The 20027-nt window shown below is 34.7% G+C and overlaps 1 protein-coding gene across 3 annotated transcripts in view; it reads left to right on the plus strand.

Annotated features, from left to right (window-relative positions):
- Nucleotides 1-14793, plus strand: part of TBC1D8B (TBC1 domain family member 8B) — a 68678-nt gene extending 53885 nt beyond the window's left edge. For 2 of the 3 annotated variants that reach the window (XM_025431531.3, XM_025431530.3), the window contains exons 13-21: nucleotides 227-356; nucleotides 1652-1750; nucleotides 4624-4692; nucleotides 4869-5109; nucleotides 6067-6132; nucleotides 7620-7703; nucleotides 8934-8990; nucleotides 10343-10440; nucleotides 12343-14793. In XM_025431531.3, the coding sequence (XP_025287316.1) occupies nucleotides 227-356; nucleotides 1652-1750; nucleotides 4624-4692; nucleotides 4869-5109; nucleotides 6067-6132; nucleotides 7620-7703; nucleotides 8934-8990; nucleotides 10343-10440; nucleotides 12343-12738 (1240 nt within the window). In that variant the 3' untranslated portion in view covers nucleotides 12739-14793. The remainder of the gene's footprint in view (nucleotides 1-226; nucleotides 357-1651; nucleotides 1751-4623; nucleotides 4693-4868; nucleotides 5110-6066; nucleotides 6133-7619; nucleotides 7704-8933; nucleotides 8991-10342; nucleotides 10441-12342) is intronic. The other variant, XM_049107623.1, reaches the window with a different exon arrangement.
- Nucleotides 14794-20027: the final 5234 nt, after the last annotated feature.

Here is a 20027-nt window from a genome sequence, read left to right on the forward strand (position 1 = left end):
GCTTTCCTCAATGCTCTCCTCTCTACCTCTGAAAAACTTTCTTCACCATCCCAGTCCCCTCCTTTGTCCTCCTAATTCTTAACTATCTTCAGGTTCCACTTCTTCATAAGACCATCCTCTGTCCTCTCGGTTGACATTAACCTCTAATTAACTAGGAAGAAATTAGCTGTCATTTTCTCTGCATTTTACTTCCACTGATTCTTGTATTACTGTCACTTTTGGATAGGTTCTTTGACAGCGTCACTAATAAGGATAGCCCATTGCCTTCAAGTGTTAGGCAGAGTTCAAACGTGAGTGGTGAAAAAGGCAATTATATTAGAGTGGATATTACAGATTTGATTAGAGAGTCAAATGAGGTAAGTTTTTTTTTATACCACAAATATAATTACATAGCATAGTTTAAATGATTAAATGATAGTTGTATCTCTAGTGGTATATTAAGAATAAGAATAATATATGTAAAGACAATTTAAAATCCAGTTTTACTTTATTTATTTATTGGTGTATTTTTATTGACATATAATTGACATGCAATATTATATTAATTTCATATGTACAACTTAGTGATTCAACATTTGTATTGTATACATTGTGAACTGATCACCACAATAAGTACAGTTACCATCTGTCACCATACAAAGTTAATACAATATTATTGACTATATTCCCCATGCTGTACTTTATATCTCCATGGGCTTATTTAATTTTACAACTGGAACTTTGTACCTCTTAATCCCCTTCATCCATTTTGCATCTCCCCAACTCCCTTCCCTTCCGGCAACTACTGCTTTGTTCTATCTATGAGCCTGGGTTTTGTTTGGTTTTATTTTTTAGATTCCACCTATAAGTGAAAGCATGTGGTATTTGTCTTTTCCTGTCTGACTTATTTCACTTAGCATAATATCCTCAGGTCCATCCATGTTGTTACAAATGGCAAGATTTCATTTTTTCTGTGGCTGAGTAGTATTGCATTGTATAAAAAAGAATTCTGTGAACTGTTCTAGGTTATTCCTTCAGTTTGCTATTACAAACTGTAATATAATGTATTATATATATAATATAATAATATATAATATATATAATATTATGTATAATAAAACAATACTCACTTGCTTTCACAGATAATGACCACTTTTAAACATCTATAACCATATAAAAAGGTGAAAATTAGGGCACCTGGGTGGCTCAGTCAGTTAAGCATCTGCCTTCTGCTCAGGTCATGACCCGGAGTCCTGGGATCAAGTCCCTCACTGGGCTCCCTGCACAGCAGGGAGTCTGCTTCTCCCTCTACCCCTCCCCTCTGCTTGTGATCTCTCTCTTCCATGCTGTCTCTCAAATAAATAAATAAAATCTTTTTTAAAAAGGTGAAAATTATTCTCTTCTTAAAGACTTAAGAATTTTTCCAATGTTCTTGCACTTAGTCTAGACACATAGTAGATGAAATTCTCTAGTAAATATATAGGAAATATATAGGAAATATATAGAAAAACTGAAATGTGGGAGGTGAAAATTTGCATAACCACTGAACAAGTTAGGAAAATAGGTAGGAATAGAGCCAAGGCCTCTGAGAATTGAGTCTGGTGAAATTCATTTATAAGAAAAGTGGATATTTATTATGAATGAGTATCTACTGAATTCATATTTTTTACAGAAATATGGTAATATTCGCTATGAAGAAATACACAGCATGCGCTGTCGAAGTAGATTATATGTCATACAGACCCTAGAGGAAACGACAAAGCAGAATGTGGTGAGTATCTACCCTATGGGGGGAAACTAATTGGAGTAACATTTTTTCCCAAGTTCTTTTAAAAAGTTGATTTTCCATGTGAAGAAAATGAATATAACTAAACTTTTGAGCTAGATTCTTGTCAGAGCTTAGCTTACTATAAATTTTTTTGAGAGGTAGTAAATTATTTTCTTCTAGTCGAATTATGTTGATTTCTCCAAAATGTTTTGTTCTTTGACCTTTAATATTGAATGCTTGATATAGGCATTTAAGCATAACATATTTGTGACATGCTTCATCAATAAGAACAGCTGACCTACATAGTAGTCAGTGCTGCTAATACATATTGTTATCTTTGGAAACCTAAGATAAGGTTAAAAAGATACAAAACAGTATGTTTTAAATACTCTCCTTTTTATTTTATTTTTTTAAATACTCTCCTTTTTAATATTTGGGTGGCTACATATGAAGCTGTTAATATTGGTTGCCTCTGGTGAATGGGATTAATAGAGCCTGGGTGAGAGAGGGAGAGTTTTACTTTGCTGTATATACATCCTTCTGTACCATTTCAGCTTTTATCATAAGCATGTATTGTTTTTATTAACCTGTTTGCTTAAAGGCCACATCCTCAGAGACACCAATCTGAGAAAATAAACATTTCTGAAGATTCTAGGTTTAGCTTTCAATTAAATAATTCAGTGACGTTACTGTGATGTAGTTAGCATAGAGCTATTATTCTTATATATTAACATTAAAAAATAAGCAATACATGTTCACTGTAAATAATTTAAACATGACAGAAATATAAAAAAATAAAAGTTCCCTATCCCAGAAGTAACTAATATTAAAATTATTTGGCATATATCCTTCCAGATATTTTTCTATGTATCTATAGATGTAAATGTGTGTGTGTGTGTGTGTGTGTGTGTGTGTATGTGTGATGGGGTGATAATAGTTTTTAAAATGAGATTATATCAGTTACTTTGTTCTGTGGCTTACTTTTTTTCACTCAGAAATATATTAGTCATTGCATATCAGTACATATAGGCCTCCCTCACTTTTCCTAACGTACCAAATAGTATACCATAGTAGGCACATGCTGTACAGGTGACCCTTGAAAAACACAGAGGTTAGGGGCCCTGGTTCCCTGTGTACTGGAAAATCCACATATAACTTTTGACTTCCCAAAAACTTACGTACTCTTGAACAGCATAGTTTTGAACTGTGTGGGTTCACTTATACATGGATCTTCTTTGATAAATACAGTACTGTGAATTTATTTTCTCTTCCTTATGCTTTTCTTAATATTTTTTCTCCTCTAAGTTTACTTATTGTGAGAATACAATATATAATATATATAACATACAAAATATGTTAATCCACTATTTATATTATCGGTAAGGCTTCTGGTCAATAATAGGCTATTAGTAGTTAAGTTTTGGGGGAGTCAAAAGTTATATGCTGATTTTTGTGCAAAGGGTTCAGTACCCTTAAACCTCACATTATTCAAGGGTGAACCATACTAATAGCCTACTATTGACCAGGAGCGTTACTGATTCATTCAGGTTCAGACATTTTTAAAAAATGAATATTGAATGTTAGTTTTGATCAAAAGACTTTTCCATATCTTGATATTATATATTTTTCCAGCTTTGTTAATGTAGTAAATTATATTAAGGAATTCCTAATGTTAGACTTATGTTGGATTCTTAAAATCCTATTTGGTCATGTCGTATTTTTTTTAATATTTTGCTTTGATGATTTTACTAAATAGCTATGTTCTTTACGTCTATGCTGAAGTGACATTAGCTTACATTTTCTTTCTGTGTATATGCTAACTTTAGTTTTCATATCAGAGTTGCACTCATGTCAGAATGAATTTTGGAATAAATTACATTTTTCTATGCTTGAGTATAGTTTAGATCAATAGGAATTATACATTACCTGAAAGTTTGAGTGATTGAGCCTATAAAACCATCTGGATCAGCTGCCTTTTGGTAGAAGGCAGATTTTTTTATTACCTTTTCAATTTCGTCTGTTCAGAATTTGCTCTTCCTGGGTTAATTTTGGTAGTTTATTATTTTCCTAAAAAAATTATCCATTTCATCTAGACTTTTAGATATAATGACATAAAGCTTACAGAATTCATTCAACAGATAGTTAATGCTACCTCCTCTGTGCTGGATACTTTTAATGACCTCCATACCTGTGTTTATATTATCATTTTACTTCTCAATGTTTATTTGTGTTTTCTTTTATCACACTTGCCAGGTATTTGTCTATTTTACTTTTTTTAAATTAACCAATTCTTTGTTTTATTTATTGAGTATACTAGGTTTTTAATTTCCACTATTTTATTAATTTTTATTTTTACTTTTGCTTTTACGTTTCTTAAATACCAAAATCATTATACCATTGATACTTATTTGTCAAGTTAAGATAAAATTACATATTTTCTAAGCTCATTACTTCTTGGATTATGTTTCTTGGCACAGAGAGGGAATGCACATCTCTCCCAATGTCTTTGAAGTATTTCATGACAGTCCCACTTGATGACTTGACAGACTGTTTACGTGGCAAGAGAGAAATATATGGAATGAGACTTAGAATACCATTGCTTATATTTATAGACATTAAATTGATGTCCTTTTGGCAATTACTGGGTATGAAGGGATAAAGGTGAAAGTACATATCAGAGTAGAATTGAACTGTAGTCTATGTACAACCTTTTTAAAGGGCATAATGCCTTTTTAAAGGGCATAATGGTGTATTTATCTTTGTTATTTAAAAAGTTCAAAGAAAATCATTTTATTCTACCAGAGGGAAATTTCTAAATGGGTTCATGTGTAAATACTGAAGTGTTCAATTTTAAATTGCTTTTAATCTTTTTAAAGGTGCGTGTTGTATCACAAGATGTGAATTTGAGCCTTCATGAATTGAATGAACTTTATGTCCTCTTTAAGGTACAGTTGTTTTTCTTCAAGTGAAAAATAATACTTTTAAGCAAAATTTTTACCACCTACCACTCTTAAATATTTTATAATTATTTTAGTAGACATGCTTAACAGAAAATAATCTTATAAATTTATAAATTCTTTGTATGACTTATTGACTTTCCTCTTTTTATTTGTCTTAATAGAAAGAGCTGTTTTTTTCCTATTATTGGTGTTTGAGTTGTCCAGTATTGAAGTACCATGACCCCAGTCTGCCATATTTGGAACAATACCAGATTGACTGCCAGCAGTTCAGAATGTTATATCAGTTGTTGAGCCCCTGGGCTCATGCTGCAAACAAAGACTCGCTAGCCTTATGGACATTCAGATTGTTGGATGAAAACTGTGACTGCCTTATAAACTTCAAAGACTTCTCCTCAGCAATTGGTAGGGTGAAGTCCAATAATTTTCTTTTTTCTTTTTTTTATTTTTTAAAGATTTTATTAATTATTCATGAGAGACACAGATAGAGAGGCAGAGACACAGCCAAAGGGAGAAGCAGGCTCCATGCAGGGAGCCCGATTCGGGACTCGATCCTGGGTCTCCAGGATCAGGCCCTGGGCTGAAGGTGGCGCTAAACCGCTGAGCCACCAGGGCTGCCCTAATTTTCTTTTTTAAAAGCAAAAAATAAGATACGCCTAGAAATACTTAGTACTGCCTGCTCTTGTCAATTTAGTCAGATTTTATCAGCCTGAGTTACATTATCCCCAGCTTTTGCAGTAAGTGGATCTTTTTCTGTGTTTGTAACTAAATCTTAAATATATTGGTCTCGTTTTGACCCAACACTCTCAGAAAAGCAAGCTGTTTAGATATGGATGTTTTCAAGGTTAACATGAAGGAAGAAAATGTCTATATCTCACCCAATTCAGACACATGGATACTTCAAGAGAAGCTTCCCCCCCTCAGTAAAAATCAACCACATAACCTAGAAAAGTGATAGAGAAATAATCCTAACAAACATGCTGTACCTATAGATAGTTCATCAGTTACATTGTTCCTTTGCTTTTCCACACCCTGGCATACTTTCTTATTAGGAATTACCCTTGAAGAGGAGTTCTCTCCTCAAATGAGTCATAAGGCCTCATTCAAAAGAAAAAAAGAAAATTTAGTTTGGGGAAGGGAAATTAGCAGGAGAGCGTTTTTCCCTCTGATGAAGGGTATTTTGCTTCTACACTTGAAGAAGAGAATCTGGCTGACTGGGTGGTGGTTTAACTATTAGCTTAAGTAATGGAAAGTTTATGAATCCTAATTATTGGCTAACATCTGTATCTTAATCTGTGTTGCTGGAATGGATTGAATGATCTTTGAAAACCTGAATATTTGTAATTGAATTTTATTGAACAGATACAATGTACAATGGAAGTTTCATTGACAAGCTTAAGCTGCTTTTTAAGCTGCATATTCCTCCAGGTAAGAGTTTAACAGTCTTTAATGATGTACAGGAGTTGATTCCATTTTAACAAGTATAATTGCAGATATTCGATTTTAATAAGTAGCATAATTTTCAATATGATATAAGGTCATTGCTTCATTGGGACCATAGATCATATGTCCAGTACTTTTGCTGATACAAGGTTATAGTGAAATTTATGGAAGAGATTCTGTATAACAGATGGGTTCACAAGTTTCCTTCCAGTTAGTAGGTTAATTTAATGATAGTTCATGTATAAGAACTATCTAACATTTTGAACATTGGTATAATATTGAGATGTGATGTTGTTATTGTCATTGAGGAGTAGAATTTAACTTTCGACAAGCTGCCAAACTCATGGAATACTACAGATTATTCAGAAAAAATGAGATTTAGGCAGCAGGAATATTAAACGTTTGGAAAAGGAAGCAAAAAACAAAAAAACACTCCCATATATTGAGCACTTGCTCTGTTGAGGTGTTTACTTTTACATGTATTCTTTTACTTAATTCTCATAATATCCCTGAGAAGTGGTATTATCCTTCCAAGTTTGATGATAAGGAAAGTAAGGCTTAGAAAGATTAAATTATTGGGCAAAGATCACATAGCTAATAAATTGCGTAGCTGGGATACAAACCTAGGTCTGACTCCAAAGCTTAGGTTTTTTTCTATTCTACCATATACCCTAATATTACCATACCATGCCAGTTTACTTTGGTGTTTTCCACTGACCTTCAGAGGCTGCCTTTCCCAGGCCTGATCCATATTTTGGGAAAACAGCCTTAGGCTTTAAGCTAAATGAATGTTGCAAAAGTACCATTTAGTTTAGATAGGCTAATTCACACAAGCAAGTGGCACCTCATAATTTGTCAAAAGTACATCTGGGATTCCTTTTAGAGTCTTCCTAGGATAGCCAGGAACCACTTTTTACCAGACCAAATATCTAAAAGCCATCTTTGACTCTTCACACACACAGATCACAAATAGAGCATTTAAAACCAAAGATAAACCAGCTAATAATTTAATTATGAAGGACTTTACATTGTCAAGTTAGATTACTGTCAGAATATCTGATTTGCCATGGAATGAATTGACTTTAAGTAGAAGTCTCAAAAATGGAAGAAAAAAAAAAGAAACCACTGTGTATCTGTTAAAGCCCTCAAATTCATGTTTGCCTCATTATTGAAGATGTTCTTAAATGACTGAGGTTACATTTTCAGAGATTTCAAAATGCCAGATTTTTTTATTTCGACTTGTAATGGCTCTCAGAAAACCATTGAAAAGCAAGTAAGAGAACTACTAGAACTCAAAGTGATCAACTACTTCCTGTTATTTGCTATAGAGTAGTACCACTTGTACGTTTCTTCACATGTCTTTCTTACAGTGACCTTTTAACTCTCTGCCCCCAGATATGCTTGATCACTTATTATAGGGCCCATTTCTGTCCCTTATTATTAGTAAATTGATTCGGGTTATCTGTTTTCAGCTTATACTGAAGTGAAATGTAAGGATCCTTCAAAAGGAGATGAACTTTCCAAGGAAGAATTACTTTATTTCAGTCAGCTCCATGGTAAATACCAGTTTAAAATGTATCTTTTTTTTTGATGATTAGTCACTCATAGAGATCTTCTTGGCTTAAATAATTTTTTACCCAGCTATCATTAATAAAATTTGAGTTAATAATACTTCATATTTCTTTTGTGCTACCATAACACTTAGCACAGTGCTAAATGCATGGTAAGTACCCCATAAATATTTGACTAATTAACTGAAGTGTGTTTTGGGTTTTGATTTATGGAATTTTTTGTCTACTGGAGGATTAGAAAAAACATGCATTTTGTTTCTACTTATGTTGCAGAATTTCTAAAATGTATCCAATGATTTTCGTGCCTTCTTAAAATACAGTGGAAACAATAGAATCTTTGATGATTGAAGGTCATAGCTATTATTCAAACAGTGAATACTTATAAATCACTGTAGGTATAGGAGACAGGGATGAGTCTGTCTCCAGGACATAATTTAGAAGTGTTATAAACTTATTTTTGTGTCCTTTACCTCTTTTTTCATAAACATGAATGTCTTATAAAGGTCTAAGTCCTTTTTAATGTATGTTTGTAGTTACTATATGTTACTGTTTGAACAATAAGTTTGAAGAGACTAATATATATAGATAAGGGCACAGAGACCCAGAAAGGAGAAGTGACTTGTGCAAGAATTTACAATGAGGTGTTGCCACAATCAGGATGAGTAGCTCAGTCTTCTGACCTCCCGCCTGCTTTTTTTCTTAATAATGAAAGTAACACAGTTTAGTTTGAAGAAGATCATAAGGAAGAAAACCCCACCCAAAAATAAATAATATTTGGTATACTTCTAGGATTTTTTTTCATACAGATTTTTCCCAGCGTTCTTTCTACTATAAACGTTCTTGAATACTTTGTCTTCTGATGAGAGGAGGTCATGTCAGCTTAAATTTGTTTCTTGTGGGGTGCCTGGGTGGCTCAGTCAGTTAAGCATCTGCCTTCGGCTCAGGTCATGATCCTGGGGTCCTGGGATCGAGCCCCACGTTGGGCTTGCTGCTTGGTGACGAGTCTGCTTCTCCCTCCCCTTACTCCTGCTCTCTCTCTCTCTCTCTCTCTCTCTCTCAAACAAATAAATAAAACTCTTTTTAAAATAAATAAAAATGGTTTCCTGAATTGAAGAAGATAACATGTACCCAAGTCTTTTTATAAAATATTTTACTTTCAAAAGGTACTTATTTGTTAAATATTTTACAAAATGCAATTGTTTTCTTTTCCTCTAGTTTCCAAGCCTCCAAATGTGAAAAAAGTGGCATCATTAAAAAACAGCCCTGAAAAAGGTATTATGATTAGGAATATCATTTAGTTAAAGTTACTGTTTTTGTGAATAGAATTAGCCACAAAGGCAAATAGTGGATTCTTTTTAAAGGACATTGATTTGTTCTAAGAGCTTTTTCACTTTTTTTGTGTTTAGTTTAACATTTTAGTCTTTTTTGTCTTGATACTTAAGTCTCAGAAATTATAGTAAATGACCCATATTCATTTAATTTTGCTATTTTAAAAATACTTATTAATTACAAGAGTAATAATAAAAGAAATTTAAACAGAAGTCTTCATACTCCCACTGAACTCCATCCTGAAGTAAATATGAAAACATTTTGTTCTATATCCTTTCCAGACCCATTCCTATGTATATACACATATAGACATCTCTTTTTTATAAAAAAAAGAAACATTCCATAAATACTGTTCTACAAGTTGCTTTTTCAATTTTGTGATATATCATTGATGTGTTTTCATGTCAGTACAATTTGGATCTGTCTTATTCTTTTTAATGGGCATAGAGTATTCCATTGATTAGTTGTACCATAATTCCATAACTAGACCAATATTGATGGACATTTAGGTTGTTTCCAGTTGTTTATATTGCAAACTATGTTGCAGCAAACACTTTATACTTACATTATAGGATACTTTCATACATATTTCATTAGGATAGGATAAAATCATAGAGGTATGAGAATGCTGTGCCAAAGAATATGCACATTAATATTTTGATTGAGGCTATCAAATTGCTCTCCAGAAGTCCATCATTCTTCTCATGTTTCTGAGTAACATTTAGTTAGAAAATAATAAATTGCTAAAGATCTGTTTAAATATGGCACCTTCCCTAGGTTGTTCAGTATATCTACCTAGTTTTCCAATGGCCTTAAGTAATTATTTATAATCATTAAATATCTTCATTAAACTCTTCAAAGGAATGAATGGATAGTAGGTTTTTAAATTTTTTTAAGAGCCACCATGGACAACTTCAGAATCTGCATATTAATAACATCACATAGAAGCTATTTTAAACTTAATAGTATGCATGAGGACAGCTAAATGAAATTTACATTGTCAAGCCAGGGTATACTGTTTAATCTAAAATGCATCCTTCTCCCTCACTTCACATCTTCCCTAGTCCCCAGCCTCCCCAAAGTAAAAGTTTTAGTTTAATGGAAATGGAAAACACATTCTGAAAGCCAGTGGGTGAAATAAAAGGTAAAATCAGATTATTTCCTGGGTTATTAAAAGGTGGAATCTTATATCTTAATGAAATAATTTCCAATTGTAATTATTCCTTCTGAGATTTGGGGAAATATTATGTTCATAAAACTGTTCATTATGAAATGGTTTTATTCCACTTATACAGGCAAAGGAAAAGTTGATATTCAAGCATATCTAAGTCAATGGGAAGATGAGCTTTCCAAAAAAGAAGAAAACATTAAGGATTTACCAAGAATGAATCAGGTAGAGTATTTTCAAAGAAAAAATTCTAGGTTCTTGTTTGTTTTTATGAATGTGGGTGTATCCAACTCTAAAATAGCTAATCTTCTATTACAAAAATAGTTAAATCTATATATCATCTCTGTAAGTTTCAGACGAGCACAGAAGAGTAGGAACAAATTTTTTAATGGCTTTCTACTTTAAACACTTAAATGCATTTAGTGTTTCAGAATAGTTGCTCTGCTATGACAACATTTGTGACTCTAGAAAAGATGTATGTATAAACATACATTTCAGTGTTTCTTATTTCCAGCTTTATTAGAAGTTTTCATTTATTCAGTAAACATTTTTTTTAGTGCCTACTAGATGACAGACCCAATGCTAGGTACTTGGAATAAGAAGTCACTAAAATAGGTCACATGCTGGTTTCTAATCATCTTGTATTTGAACCTGCTGGAACAATACTAATGACTACTACTTGATACAATTCTAAATCCATCTCTTTCTTAAGCACCCTTCAGTCAGTTTATGTTCATATGTTTTTTAAATTTAAAATCTGTTGGTGTAGATACTGAGGATTTCCAGAACATTACCAAAATGAGAACTATCAAATAACAGTATTCCTCGTGGACTGGGTAATTTGGTAGCTGAATAAGTACTTTTTTAAGTGAATCAATATGATGTTTATTCTAAAATTTTTTCTAAATAAGCAGTATACACACTAAGGTAGAGAGAGAAATAAAACTTAAAAGTTTGGTACTATTTATTTTGATTAAGTATATCCTTTGCATTTGCTTTTTACTTACAGATAAACTTTTCTGTTAAGGATGATTGACTTATAGGACTATTGTGTTAGAATTGTATTTTTTTTAATTGACAAATATCTTTTAGAAATGTCTTTGGATTATCTAGGGGCAATTAGCAAACAAACCAGATTTTTCCTCCACTTGGGTCCCACCGCAGCCTTTAAAGAGAAACACGTCTAAATGGGTCCTGTAGAGCTACCTTGTACTACTAGATAGTTCCCAAAATGTTCTTCCATAAATTTAAGTTGTCCTAGTTGAGCTGCCCACTCTAGCCCTTTGGAAAGATCAAGGGGAACTCATTATTAAGCCTTTCATTAAGATTGGTTAATGAATGAACAATCCATGTGTAAGGAAATAGGGGAATTTGCCTAATTAAAAGTACCACTGGGGCGCCTGGGTGGCTCAGGTCTTGATCTCAGGGTTGTGAGATCAAGCTCTGCGCTCAGGAGGGAGTCTGCTTCCCCTCTCTCCCTCCCTCTCCCCCTCCCCTTCTCTCAAGTAAATAAATAAAAATCTTTAAAAAAAAAAAAAGTACCACCTAACATTGAGGGAATGCGGTCAGGTAAGCTGCCCGAGAATTATTGTATATATAATATATGTATATAATGTATTGCTATTAGGCAATGTATGAGAAGGAATTTAATTTAAAAGGAATTTTCTTCCATGGTTCATACCCATCTTTCTAGAGCCAAGATTTATTTGGGAATTAATCATTAGTTTCTTTAACTTCTATGGCAAGGGTTAAATGGTACAAATTCTAAATAGGAGACTGTTTACTTCTAAGTTTTCTTTCTTTTTGCTAAATCTAACATCAAATATGGTATTTCTTTTTTGTATAAATTTATTTAAAAAATTTTTTGTATTGGTGTTCAATTTGCCAACATATAGAATAACACCCAGTGCTCATCCCATCAAGTGCCCCCCTCAGTGCCCATCACCCAGTCACCCCCACCCCCTGCCCACCTCCCCTTCCACCACCCCTAGTTTGTTTCCCAGAGTTAGGAGTCTCTCATGTTCTGTCTCCCTCCCTGATATTTCCCACTCATTTTTCTCCTTTCCCCTTTATTCTCTTTCACTATTTTTTATTAAAAATATGTTATTTCTAACTTGTGTCTTTCAGTCACAATTCATTCAATTTTCAAAGACCCTATATAATCTATTTCATGGGGACCCTGAAGAAGAGTCGTTATATCAAGCCATTGCTTTTGTAACCAGCCTTTTGCTCAGGATGGAAGAAGTTGGAAGGAAACTACATAGCCCTACAGCATCAGCCAAAGAATTCTCTGGTACAGTCTGTGCTTCTGGAGGACCCAGTGAGGGGAAAACAGAGAGCCACTTGAAGAAAGATCCCTCCTCTCTGAGGGAAGAACCTCAGTGGTCATTTGCATTTGAACAGATTCTTGCGTCTTTGTTGAATGAACCAGCATTGGTGAGGTTTTTTGAAAAACCCGTAGATGTAAAAGTGAAACTAGAAAATGCAAAGACCTCTCAGTTAAGTTGTAGAACCAAGATATAAGTTTCTTAACAGGAATTGCCTATTATAGACAAGTTTACCAAGATTGCTGTAGCTGTTAGCCTGATTCTTGGGAATAGGATCAGGGATTTATCTTGTTACCAATGTGTTTGAAGATTAAAAGGAAGATATGTGAAAGCACAGTGATTCATTGCTTTGTGGTAATCTCTAATTTTGATATTCTTCATTACAAATGAACTTTTTTATAGTTCACGTGTTATGCGATATCAGGGAAATACTCTAAATGTTCCCACCAGGGGGCACTACCATATCACTTTTAGTAAGAAAATTCCTAATTTGTGCTATTTACATATGAATTACTAACAATTTTGAAAATGTAATGTTATGTTTGAGTATTATTGATGATGACTTGTCATTGATAAACCCTACTTTCCAAATTGCCTCAGTTCTATTAGAATGCTTTAGAATTCTGGGCTCTTAGATCTATAGCCTTTATTATCTAAGTGATTACCATATGGGGACCTCATTTTCAAGTTATCTAACTGAAATAAGACTAACTTTTTAAAGTTAATCTAGTTTAGTTTTCTAATAATAAATCGTTTTTTAGTAAGTTCTACATTCTTCCTACCTGAGTGGTACAGAAGCTGCTGACACACTTCTGTTACTGATAAAAACAAGTCAAGAACTCAAAAGATTCTGGGCTAATATAAGGAGAAACAATATTGGATTTAATTTTAAGTTGGATAAAGCCAGTCTCATAGAAGGGTTAAGAAACAATACAGTTAACTATATAGGTCTCTCATTAGACTGAGCAATTACTTGAAATTCTGAGCACTGCTGTTTGTGGCATTTGTCTCAGAGTATCCTGTGACTGCTTTGGTTCTAGCTTTAGATTTTGAATTTTCACCAGTCATGTTTTAAGCTACATTAGATAGACTGAATTACTGTATTAATTTGGCAAGTTCATAAAGTATACTTGTGTGTAATGATAGTTAAAGTAATTGCTGGTGTCTATCTAAAAAGTTTTGACCCATCTATCTGATTTAGATGTGTGATTTCCATATTTTATGCTGCTTATATTTCAGTCATTATAATGAAAGTCCATTTAGAGATAGTGGGCTTTGTTAGCACTTTAAAGGGAAAAAAAAGCAATCAAACCTATTCAATCTTCTGTGCTGTTTTTGACAAGAGCAATTTATTAATCAATTGACGTAGGAGAGGGGAGAGATAATCCACTGGAGCTTCTTATTTGACAAAAGGCTTTGGTTTTAAGCCCTTTGACTTTTCAGATATGAAACAATAAAAGGGCAAAAATTCTTTAGAATAACCGAAGACGTCTCCCTTTCTGGAAAGGAATTGGTTTAGTCAGCCTTTGACAAGAGGCCACTGTGAACAAGGCCTAACACAAAGACAGAGGGTTTCATCATCATAGACTATGTTATTTTCAAAGCGATTCAAGAATTTTAAGTTGATCATTTAAACTTCATAAGTTGGACTTGGCCAAACACTAGTGTTGTCTTTAAAATGATTTGCTCAACTTTTTCTTTTCAAAGAAATTATCACTTAAACATAGAGTTGGTAAATAAGCTAATGTGCCTTTTCTCAGAAATGATTTGCTGAAATGTGTCCAAATTTTAGAGCTTAGTGAATAGTTTATATGTACACTATCATACATTTGCTATTTTGCAATGTTTGTTAAATTATAGTAGCTCTAGAAAGATACAAGGTTCTATGCTTATATACAAAGGCACTATTGCACATACTGTTGAATATTTTGTCAGTTACATTTACAAAAAGAGATACTTAGGAGCATTGTTACTAATAATTGATATGCTTTTAAAGTCTGAATATCAAAGTTTAGCTTATCTTAATTAAAATTGAATTCTTAGATTTTTGAATTGGAAGATGATTATAAATGCAAGTTAAAAAGGCAAACATTTATTTTCTGAGTCTGCAGGAGAAATAAAATGACCACATAGTTTTATAGTTGCTACCTTGTTAAGCAAATGAGTTGTTCTTAATATTAAAAATCTTATGTAATTGTGTTAAACTGAACCACTGCATTATACCTTATACATTAAATTAAATGTATTATAAGGTGGCTTTACTTGTCTTTATAAAAATAAATATTACAAATCTATTATAGTGAACACGAAAAATTGTTTACTAAAAGATATTAGTATTATTAATTACAATGCATTTTTATTTACACTTAGTTATCACTTGAGGACTTCTCTCCTTTATTAGTTAAGGTAAGGTTGCAGAGAACAGAATTCACTCTAATTAGTTAAGGCCAGAAAAGATTTATTACTAGACATTAAGTGGCTTACAGAACTATCAAGAGGACTGACTCTAAACTGAACTTTCAAGAACAACTTCCAAAACTACACCACAGAACCAGGCCACCAAGGGAGTTGCTAATTCTTCTATGATTAGGAAACTGCTACTTCCTGCTACCATGATGAAAAATCAACACCACAGCTGCTACTTACAGATCCATGCTCCACCTGCTATGATTTATGCCAGCAAAAAAAAGGCCAAGCATCCCACTTCTCACCACCCACAAGCTAGTGACTAAATTGCCACAGAATAAGCAAACATGTTCGCAACCATGTTTACCAGCAGAAATGGCAGAAGCATAGCCTTCACCTCCCTTCTGCCATTCAAGGCTCATGAGTATGCATCTGATTGGCCTATAATATAACCAGAATCCTAATTGCAAGGGAATCTAGAAAATATCCTTTTAGCTTTTTAGCCTCTGCAGTACAGAGAGGTACATTAAGAGGCTAGAATGACAGTTTTTTATTGCTGTGTAACAAGTTACCCCAACACATTTATTATCTCACCATTTCAATGGGTTAGAATCTGGGCTCAGCTTAGCTGGGTGCTATGTTTAGGCTCTCACCAAGGCTGCAACCAAGGAATCTGCCAGACTGGTTCTCATGTAGAGAACCTCAACTGGGGATGAATCGACCTTGCTTACTTTGGTTTTTGGCAAAATTTATTTCCTTTTGGTTGTAGGTCTGGAGGCCCCAGCTAAGAAGCTGGTAGTCAGCTAGAGGCTTATCCACGTGACCAAGGATTGGTTAATCAGATGCTTCTCCTTGAAATTTTTTAATACATAGCAGAGCAGGATGGAAAGTTGGGGAATATATTCTGGTGGCAGTGGTGGCATCTTCACATTAACACTCTGGTTCTGAGATAGGACTTAAAGTGCTTTTGGATGTCCAGACTTTATTGCCCCTTTTGCAGGGAACTTCTTAGTGGATCCATGAGCTCAACAGTTCAATAAAGTCTTTTTCCACTGTTACCAGCCAGAATCCATTTCTTTGGCTATTTAAAGTAAGATTGATATATGTGACACTGGGAGCCCTATACCACTAGATCCCTCAAAGCAACGCACACAAATTACCCTGGTAGCTACATTCCTAGGCTTAAAACCAGTAAAAGGGTGTTTTATCCTTCATCTCACATCATACTCCAACTTCCATTTCTGTTATCAGAACATCTTTCCCCTATCCCAGAAGCAAGGTGATAGATTTCCTAGCTTCTAATTCTATTTGTTTTCCTCTGCAGGTAATGTCTCCTTTGTGCCACTTTTAAGATCTTGGTCTTTCCAATGTTCTGCAGTTTCTTATGATTTATGTAGCTTTCTAAAAAAATCCTGTTTGGGATTAATGATTAAAGTTTGATAATCAACTGTCATTCTCCAAAACCCATATATAATTCTGCACAAGCCAAATAGGCAAGTTAAATGAGGATAGTATAGAAATCTCTCTTCCACCTCCCATATAACCAAACACATCCTTCATATCTTTCGTGGTACTCATCTTTGTGATTTCCCCAGGGATATGGTATTGACAGATACAGCAAACCCTACGTGGCCCTTTCTACCATAAATAGTCCTTTCTACACTGGTCAGGGAGCAAATGTAGTAGATCTGTCAGTTGCTGTGTGTGACTATTTTAAATATACATCCGTAAACTGAGAAATAACCATATGATTATTTGCAGATCCACTGGACCCATTGTAGATGGATTCAGGATAAAATTCTGTCTCTTGACTCCATAAGCCCTGACTCTCATCAGTGGGTGACCATTGTATTCTAAGTGGCTGTGGATAACTGTGAGTTCAGCGTCAGTGTCCAATCTCTGAAAAGTATGAGTATTTCTAGTTGCCCAGTCATGGTTACCCTGGTAAGTGGCCACAGGCCCCCTCTGGCTAGAAAGAAAAAAAGCCAGAAAGAAAATTTACTACATACTTATGGTATTGTGGAATTCTTCCTCAAGTGTACCTGGCTTTCTCTTCAAGGGCCTCTGGGTATGTGAACAGATTCTGGCCTGCAAACTAGGTGAGAGGCCATGAATCTCAATAACAATGACTTAAATTAGATCTTTGTTCACCAGACACAGATTTTTGGCTACACAGATCAATTAAAACTTAGTAGGCTGCTTATTTATTTCCATCTAAGGAAACTGAAGGACAATTAGCCCCTATCAAACTTCTCTGCAAGGCCAAATATTCATATTATATCTCTGGCCATGCTTCTATCATGTTAACCATGCTCACCCTATCTCTTGTCATTAAGTGCTGCCACTTGGTCTTTGCCATTCTAGGATCCCATTATTCTCATTGAAATAAGAAAGTTCCTTTCAGTGGCAGCATCTCTTACCTTTATCCCTGGGCTACTGAAGACTACCAGTATTGCATATTTCAAGAATAATAAGGCTCCTCTCATTGATATATTTTTCAATGTCTTGGGAAAGAGAACATCCCCTCGATCCTCTTGGGGACATGGTTAGGATGTAGGTTAGTGGGTCATATATCATAAATGTACTCCATTGTTTCTATTTCCTTAAGCCTTTGGAGTATCTCCTGTACATTATACTAAGGAATATCTGGCATATCAACTTCATTTAATATGGGCTAATTTTCAGACTTGACTTCAGTCAACTGAGCCAAAAAGAACCACTTTCAGCTGGGCAAACTAGTTATTGAATCCAGAATCTCTGATAAGTATTAAGGTGTTGATATATTTGGCCTAATCTAAAATTACATTCCTTTCTCCGTGGTATAGTATCCTCAAAACACATTCCTATGCATATTCTGCAGATTTCTTCCATGATAAATTAGCAAAATTTCATAATTATCTCCTCCCAGTTCAGACTTTTACTTGTACCCTTGGAGCATTCTGTGACTTAACTCTAGTTTTAGGTCCGGAAGCAATGAGTGGAGATAGGAATGGTACCTGAGGAAAACTGACATTCCCTTGCAAGTAGCTTAAGTAAGGGAACATTCCCTTCAAGCAATATTCCCTAGCTGGTTCAAGCAAGGCAGAACCAGCCTCATCAAATAGCATGCTTCCACTGGCAAGTAAGGCTCATTGGTGAAATACTTAGAGTCTTCTGAATTCACTCAAATATCCCCATTTCTATTCTACCAGGTCTCACTCTAATCAAATAAATGCCCTTACTTTCATAAAAGTGACCTGACAAGGCTGTGAGTTTGGCATACATTGTAATTTAGCAACCCATGGGATTGGACTCTAATTTTTAGCTATGCCAGCTCTGTGTCAACAGGAAATAAGAGAATAAAAACTCATAGTCTTCTGTTCTTTGAGTTTAGAATTTAAATCCTAAGATTGCCATTGTCTTTCTTAAGCCTCTAGAGCACAATTAGAAGTTATTCCACTCCATGGTTTTTGGGTATCATTAGCGCCAAAATAATCTGTAGTAGCAGTTATCTGCTCCATCAATAGACACTTCACTGTAGATGCCCACTTGTGATAATTTGATCAGTTTGCCATTATGTGTCATAGACTATCAACATCCCATCTTCTAATACTAATAGTATCATCACTGCTTTCAAATCCAATCATGCTATCTAATCGATCTGAGTTTCCCACTTTCTGAAATGCTATTACCTTTAAGCACTCCTGCTACTACATTCTTTATTGGTCAGAATTCAATTTCAGAGAACACAAGACACTCTAGCTGGTCTAAGGAGGGAGAAATTTATTACAGGGTGTAAAATGGCTTAGAGAATAATTTAGGAGAGCTGTAGAAACAGATGCCAAGCGTTTAAGAATGATTCTCAAAGGCACACCACAAAGCCAAGCCATCAGAGTGCTGCTGTCTCTCCATACGGTCAGGAAATTTCCAGCTCTAGAACCGTGTTACTACTGCCATAGACGGGAAGCCATTACTATTGCTATCAGTTCCAGAAACATGCCACATATAGTACAACCTGCACCAGCAAAACGGATATCCTATCACTACCTCTGGACTCCGATATAGTCAATACCTAGACCGTGGGACCTCTGCTAACCTCCTGAATACACAACTCAACCACTGTGCTTCTCAGGACAGGCAGCAGAAATGAAGTACAAGCCATATTACCCTTGTAAATTGCATGCCTATGCATCTGATTAGCTGAACCTAAATCATATTCAGAGCTTCAGCTGCAAGGAGGTCTGGGAAGTGTGTTGGTATGTGTGCCTTCCATCATCTGCATTACAGGATGACACTCTAGGATGAGGGTGGAATGGAACTGAGTACCAAGTCACCATATCTACTGTAGCCTTCATCAAAGATTTAGTATATTTGGCTGGAACCCTAATACCAGGACCACAGGAAACAGTTCTTTCTGTGATTTTGTCTCTATTTTCTTACGTTTCCCTGAATCATTTTTTGCTTCTAACTACACACAGGCTTCCTGAGGCCTCTAATCAGAACCTGGCCCAAGACTGCAACCCTCTCACCATCTTCTAAAAGAAATCACATTATACTTAAGCACATATGATTTATGCATTCCCCCCCAAGACTTGTGAGGTTATAGGAGAGAAAGGCTATATCAAGGAGCACATAGCCATCTGCCATCTCACTGGTCCTCCATTTTTTTCCTCACTTTCACTTCAAGCTGATCCCTCAAGTTCATAACCTTCCACAAGTCCACACTCTCCACATAGGACTCTCCCTGCCATCTAAAGCACTTTGAGAAACATAGGACATTCGCTCTGCTCTGGGCTATTTCTCTTGTATGTATGGTGAAGCCCACCAGTCCTATGTACACTTTCTTCAGGCTCCCCTGAAATTCCAATGAATAAGGTAATTTTTTTTCCATTTCATTATTTGTTATTTATTTCATTAATTGTTATTGTTCTAATTTGTTAATCTTGTATTTTAGGAAGAGTAGCTTATGTCCTCACATTTTCGAAAGAGGTAATAAAAGGAGAAAGAGCCAAGGACCAGTCATATTTTATATAAGACATGAGAAATATTTCATTCATCCCCACCTCAGGGACTTTGCTTTTTTGTGTCATTCTTTCAGTA

This window comes from Canis lupus, chromosome X (genome assembly GCF_003254725.2).
Source record: "Canis lupus dingo isolate Sandy chromosome X, ASM325472v2, whole genome shotgun sequence".
Classification (NCBI taxonomy): domain Eukaryota; kingdom Metazoa; phylum Chordata; class Mammalia; order Carnivora; family Canidae; genus Canis; species Canis lupus.